The 6,510-nt window shown below is 57.1% G+C and overlaps 1 protein-coding gene across 1 annotated transcript; it reads right to left on the bottom strand.

The window, feature by feature from the left end:
* Positions 1 to 2,849: 2,849 nt before the first annotated feature.
* GADD45A (growth arrest and DNA damage inducible alpha) lies at positions 2,850 to 6,273 on the bottom strand. Its single transcript, XM_038538927.1, has 4 exons — positions 6,080 to 6,273; positions 5,759 to 5,860; positions 4,990 to 5,224; positions 2,850 to 3,533 (listed from the first exon to the last, which is right to left on the bottom strand). Exons 1-4 carry the CDS (start codon positions 6,121 to 6,123, stop codon positions 3,420 to 3,422), a joined length of 495 nt encoding a protein of 164 aa, XP_038394855.1. The 5' UTR covers positions 6,124 to 6,273; the 3' UTR covers positions 2,850 to 3,419.
* Between the last annotated feature and the right edge of the window lie 237 nt (positions 6,274 to 6,510).

Here is a 6,510-nt window from a genome sequence, read left to right on the forward strand (position 1 = left end):
CTTGGTTGATCGTCGTAAATACCGCCGCCGCCTCTTGGACACTGAAGTGAAGTTGCGGGGGATAAATAGGTATTTTCCACATACAACACCCCGGAGGTAGACGAAGGGCCTTTTGTTCCTGCGGTAACATTTCCACCTACTTGCAATAAGTGGGCTTAATAGCACTTAAGGCAACAAGTGAAGAATATTAACATCAGTCAGAGGCAGACGTTGCCCAGGGAATTGCACGCTTGCTTCCAATCGACTCCACTGCTTCAACGATTGGGGTTCTCAAGGCCGCGTTAACTCTGTGCTATGCTGTCAGAATAACAGCAGTTAGAATTAAAAAGCAAAAAAGCAAAACAAAAAACAAAAAACAGTTTTGCTTTACTGCTGGGATCTTCCCGAAACAAAACAATCTGAAGAACGGATACTGCGGCTTCGTATCTCTAAGCTCTATGAATTTATAGATTTGAAACTCCCCCTTTCTCAAGACAAATATGTTTTAAGGCATCGGGGAAGCCTGTGTGAGGGTCTTTAGGCTCCCGATTGCTGTCACCTGCGTTTCAGTAATGGGCCCTATTGAGCACCGCTCAGGAGCCAGGTGGTTTGCATTTATTTCTAGATCATTCGTTGAGTCAACAGATATTAATGCAATACCTACGGCTTGCTGAGAAGAGCACTAGACCTTGGGCTGCAGTTGTGAAGCCGACATGAGCTCTTACATCTAGGGGAGGTAAGGTTTTGTAGAAGAGGGAACAACTCTGGGTCATTTTACCTCCGTTTCACAGATGGGGATGAGGTGCAGAGGACTTGGCGCTGGCAGCTCTCTGTGGTCTTTACACCAACACTGCTGCTCTCATCTCTGCTTTCCTGGCTTAAGTCACTCGTCTTTGCAAGGGTTGTTTTTTTAATTTTTTTAAGTCTTATTTATTTATTTGAAAGAGAGAGTGAGCTAGCAAGCGCGAGCAGGGGGAGCAGCAGAGGGAGAGGGAGAGCAGCTCCCCGGCCCCCGCTGAGCAGGGAGCTGCCCCAGGACTCCATCCCAGGACCTGGGATCACGGCCTGAGCCGGCGAAGGCAGCCGCTTAACAGACTGAGCCACCAGGCGCCCCTTTGCCAGGGTTCTTACTCAAGCAACTGGAAGAGGATTGAAAATCCTTAGGAAGGTAAGAAAATCCTATTCAAAACTCCCTGTGCTCCATCTTTCGATAAAACACGTGTTATATGCCACTTCCGTTTTGGACCGGGCATCAGCTGAAATAAAATGCAATGAGCTTAAACAAGGCCTAGGGGATCCCTGCGTGGCTCGGCGGTTTAGCACCTGCCTTTGGCCCAGGGCATGACCCCGAGGTCCTGGGATCGAGTCCCACGTCGGGCTCCCTGCTTGGAGCCTGCTTCTCCCTCCTCCTGTGTCTCTGCCTCTCTCTCTCTCTCTGTGTCTATCATAAATAAATCAATCTTTAAGAAAAAGGCCTAAAAGCCTACATTTCTAGCAGATATGAAAAAGCGGAGACTTTATTGCGAGGTGAAGGGCTCCTGGGTCTAGGCTATTCATAAGTCGCAGAAACTTGGAACTTTTGTTACCATTAGTTGGTTTGGTTTCTCTCCCGACTATTTTTTCCTATAATTCCAAGTGGTCATGACAAGGACGGGAGACAGATGGCGGGGGAGCCGTGCGGGGTGCCATTTGCCAAATAAGCAAAAACAACAAAAAAATCCTGCGGACTAAAGCTATGTTCGGCTTCTCCTCAGTAAGCACTTTTGCTTTCCTCGGCGGCGCCCACGGGGACGGCTGCCGCTGCTTATCGGGCGGCTGCTCCAGCTGGAGGGGACTGTCCTGCTGAAGCCTCTGGTCCTGCGCTCTTCTCCCGCGTCTCCTCTACTTTAAGCAGAGCCCTGAAACCGCGGCAGGGATGTTCCGCAGAAAGACCCGGAGCTCCCGAGAGGAGGCCCCAGGAGCCTTCCCAGGCCACGTCCCTGTTTGTTCCTTAAACACAGCTCTGCAAGCTGCACAGCCTTGGACTGCTGGTCACTCCCTGATCACGTCACCTCCAGCCTCTTATCCCAGCACCCCCCCTTTCAGCCCCGTGTTATCTCCCCCGAACACTGGTCCCGTCACTCCCGGCGTGAAGGCCTCTGCTGAGTCCCCAGAGTTTACGGGAGGAAGCCCGTGCTGCAGGGGGACACAGGATGCCCTTTGGAGCCGGGGCCTAACCGACCCCCCCCCCCCACACCTGATCTCTGCCTTCCCCTCTGCACCGGAGGCGCCCACAACCAGCCTTTGTTCCTCCGCAGGGTTTGGTCTTTCAGGGCTTCCACACCTTTGCACAGACCAGTGTTGCTGCCACCAACATCCTTTTCCTCTCTAGCTGGGGAAGTGAAACTCGAGTTTAAAGACCCACAGAAAGTGATGTCTCCACTGTGAGCCTTCTCTGGTCTTGCAAGTAACTTGGATCACTTGCTCCTCTTTGCTTCCTTAGCATTTTGCATATATGCTTCCTAGGACATTAGGGTCACCAAACAACGATTATTCAGTTTTTTTGGGTTTTTTTTTTTTTTGCAAGTGTAATCTCTAACACTTCCCTAACTGCAACCCCAACTCCTCTTAAACCACCTTTGGTTTTTGGACTTTGCACATAGTGTAGAGTAGGGCACCAGTAAAATGTCTGTTAAAGTAATAAAACTATGCCACGTCCAGCACAAACGTCTAGAAGCAGAAATATATACATACATGCACACCTAGTTATCCATGTAGAGACACATATACTACAGATAGATGATTTCAGAAGGGTTTTAATTTTTCCATATAAAAAAAAAACTTGTTTAAAATACATTCCGAGTTAAAAGAAACAAAAGCACACATTAAGAAACGATGCAATTATTCCATACCAGTTTATTGTAGGTATTGTGTTTCAAAAAATTTATAGCATAAATAACTTCTCCTGTCATAAAATAACTTAGTACAATTTATAATAAAACTTTTGAGAATTTAACATCTCATCAAAATACAATAAAATATGGTTTTAAAATAGGATTAACCCTTTCTGCTTTTCTTTTACTTGAGGGCATATAAACCAAAAATACCCAAGCTACTGCTGCACATTTGAACTTTAACAAAGCACATTTGGTTTATTTAAATGTAACTCAACCATCCTAAATTAATACATAGTTTGTTTTCCTTCCTGCGTGGTTCTTTGTAATTTTTGTTCCTTTTGACTTGTATTTGTTTCAACATAGCTTCCTTCTTCATTTTCACCTCTTTCCATCTGCAAAGTCATCTAGCTCCGGGCCCCCGGAATCTGTAGTTGAACTCACTCAGCCCCTTGACATCAGTTTCTGTAATCCTTGCATCAGTGTGGGGAGTAACTGCTTGAGTAACTACAAAGGTATTTCAAAACTTCAGTGCAATTTGGTTCAGTTATTTTCATTCAGATGCCATCACCGCTCAGGGAGGTTAATCACTGGAACCCACTGATCCATGTAGCGACTTTCCCGGCAAAAACAAATAAGTTGACTTAAGGCAGGATCCTTCCACTGTGAGGAATGGGGATTCTGGAAACAAATTGAGAAAAATACATTTACTATTAAAAAAGAAAAAAAAGGCAACATTTGCTAATAATTACACTCATTTCGAGGGAAAGACAACTTGAGCATTCTGTACTTTGGCTGTGTGACAAGAGACCAGTTACAACCATAAAAAGATCAACTTTTTTCTTGGTAGCTGATTTCTGGGGAAACCACTACGTAATGCTCTAAAGCACACCCTGCAAGCCTGCATGCATGCAGCCCTCCGCACCGCGTACATGGGACTGCAGGATGTTTACTGCGTTTTTGCAGGAAAGTAGCAGAGTAGCATTCAGAGGCTTGTCCCCTGGAAGCCACCTGAGCGAGAAACAGCTCGGACAAAGATCTCCATGCCCCGAGCCCAGGGAGAGGCGAGCCCCTAACAGTTCGCTGGAACTGCCACCTGTCATCCTCCCCAAAGACAGGGTGGTAGTTTTCAGGACACGCAAAATGATTAAGCCGCCACTTACCTAGACCAGCCCATAAGTAGCAGAATGTAAAAGACAAAACTGTCCTATTTATCTCTGGAAACACAAGTCATCTTCCCACCAAAGGTAGTCATGGGGGGGGGGGGGGTCCATTAAAAAAAAATCCAAGATTGCAAATAAAAAACAATCCCCATTCCGTCCTCTTCGTGTATTTCTAGGGAATTAATAAGGTCGGTCTCCTACACCACTTCTATTTTTAGCTTGGAGCGCTGGAGGACGAAGCCGACTCCTTAATGAGGGGGAGCCAGGAATTTATTTGGCTGAACCTAATCTGCCTGCTAAGGGAGTCGGTCACGGGAGGCAGCGCCGCGGAGGTGGGGAGGGGCCGCCCTGCTGACTCACGAGGCTCCTTCCCCCGCGGCTCCCGCGTGCTCGGACACGTCCCGGCCCGCCCGCCCGCCGGGATGGGGCCACACCTGTCGGCTGCGGTCGGGAGCTCGGCCCCGCCACCGACCCCGGGGCTCACCGGCACCAGGACCCGGTGCACCCCTGCGCCCCCCCCCACCGCCGTCACCAGGACGGTCCGGCCCTTCCCCCGTGCACCACCTCCGCACCCCTGTGCACCACCCCCCATGCATCACCCCCCGACCCCGTGCACCACCCCCAGCCCCGTGCACCCCCGTGCTCCCCCCCCCCCCCGCCTCACCGTCACCAGGACGGTCCGGCCCTTCCCCCGTGCAACCCCGCGCACCCCCCCCCCCCGCCTCACCGTCACCAGGACGGTCAGGCCTTTCCCCGTGCACCACCCCCAGCCCCGTGCACCCCCGCGCCCCCCCCCGCCTCACCGTCAGCAGGACGGTCCGGCCCTTCCCCGTGCACCACCGCGCACCACCCGCAGCCCCGTGCACCCCCGCGCCCCCCCCCCCCCGCCTCACCGTCACCAGGACGGTCCGGCCCTTCCCCCGTGCACCCCCCCGACCCCGTGCAACCCCGCGCACCCCCATGCCCCCCCTCACCGTCACCAGGACGCAGTGCAGGTCCGGGGGCTGCTCGGCGCCCTCGCTCGCGGGGCCGGCGTGGGGCTCGAGGAGCAGCAGCTCGGCCAGGCGGCCCGGGTTGCTGACGCGCAGGATGTCGATGTCGTTCTCGCAGCAGAAGGCCTGGATCAGGGTGAAGTGGATCTGCAGCGCCACGTCCCTGTCGTCGTCCTCGTCGGCCGCCAGCAGGCACAGCACCACGTTGTCCGGGTCGCTGCGGGCGGCGGGGGCGGCTGAGCGCGCAGGCCCCGGGGTCCCAGGGTCGCGCCCGCCCGCCGCCCCCCGCCCCCGGGCCAGGTGGGGGGCTCCGCGGGGGCAGGTGGAGGACTCACTCCCCGCGGGCAGGTGGGGGGGGCTCCCCGGGGGCAGGTGAAGGGCTCCCCCGGGGTCGCCTGGAGGGGCTCTCCAGGGGGCAGGTGGGGGGGCTCCGCGGGGTCGCCTCGGGGGGGGTCTCCGGGGCAGGTGTAAGACTCACTCCCCGGGGGCATGTGGGGGGCTCCGCGGGGTCGCCTGGGGGGGGGGGGTCTCCGGGGCAGGTGTAAGACTCACTCCCCGGGGGCAGGTGGGGGGCTCCCCGGGGTCGCCTGGAGGGGCTCTCCAGGGGGCATGTGGGGGGCTCCGCGGGGTCGCCTGGGGGGGGTCTCCGGGGGGCAGGTGTAAGACTCACTCCCCGGGGGCAGGTGGGGGGGCTCCCCGGGGGCATGTGGGGGGCTCCGCGGGGTCGCCTGGGGGGCGGGGCCCCACTCACACGTTGAGCAGCTTGGCCGCCTCGTACACGCCGACGGTGATGGTGCGCTGACTCAGGGCTTTGCTGAGCACCTCCTCCAGGGCGTCCCCCACCTTGTCCATCCTGCCCGGGAGCCAGCGCGGGGCGCGTCAGCCCAGGCCCGGCCCGCCAGCCGCCCTCCGACCCCATCGCCCTCCCCGAGGCCGCCGCCAGGGCCCGCGGGGAGGGGCGCGTCCGCCCGCCCGCCCGTCCGTCAGTCCGTCCGTCCGTCCGTCAGTCCGCCGGCGCCTCGGGGGCGGTGCCCGGGGCGGGCGGGGGGCGCTCGGGAGGCCGCCGCCCTACCTTTCGCTCTTCTGCTCCGCGGCCGAGAATTCCTCCAAAGTCATATTGCAGCCGCGGGTCCGCCCCAGGGCGCGGCGTGCGGGCTGCTCGGGCCTCTGCGGGCGCGCGGCGCCTGGCGTCTGCACCGCGTCCGTCGGCCCGTCCGTCCGCCCGTCCGCGGCCCCGCTCCGCCCCGCCCCTGCGCCCGCCGCCGCCGCCGCCGCCGCCGCCGCCGCAGCCACTGGGACAAAGGCCCCCTCGCCGCCCTTATGGGGCCGACCGCAGCCAATCACCACCCGCCTCATTTGCATGCGCACAGCCATTGGGTTATGCAAATCAGCCTGCTCCGACCATGTGACCCCGGCTCCAGGACCCGCGGGGAGAGGAGCGGAAGGGGGCGGAGCCACGCGGAAGGCGGGCGGCCTAGGGGGCGGGGCGGGCGGCCTAGGGGG

This window comes from Canis lupus, chromosome 6, assembly GCF_011100685.1.
Source record: "Canis lupus familiaris isolate Mischka breed German Shepherd chromosome 6, alternate assembly UU_Cfam_GSD_1.0, whole genome shotgun sequence".
Classification (NCBI taxonomy): Eukaryota; Metazoa; Chordata; class Mammalia; order Carnivora; family Canidae; genus Canis; species Canis lupus.

What these genes read in the sequence shown, in the direction of transcription:
- GADD45A (XM_038538927.1), bottom strand. Translation starts at nt 6,123, where the DNA reads ATGACTTTGGAGGAATTCTCGGCCGCGGAGCAGAAGAGCGAAAG. An exon ending in GCGGAGCAGAAGAGCGAAAG is followed by an intron (nt 5,861 to 6,079) that starts GTAGGGCGGCGG and finishes GCTCCCGGGCAG; the next exon opens with GATGGACAAGGTGGGGGACG. An exon ending in TGCACTGCGTCCTGGTGACG is followed by an intron (nt 3,534 to 4,989) that starts GTGAGGGGGGGC and finishes ATTTGTTTCCAG; the next exon opens with AATCCCCATTCCTCACAGTG.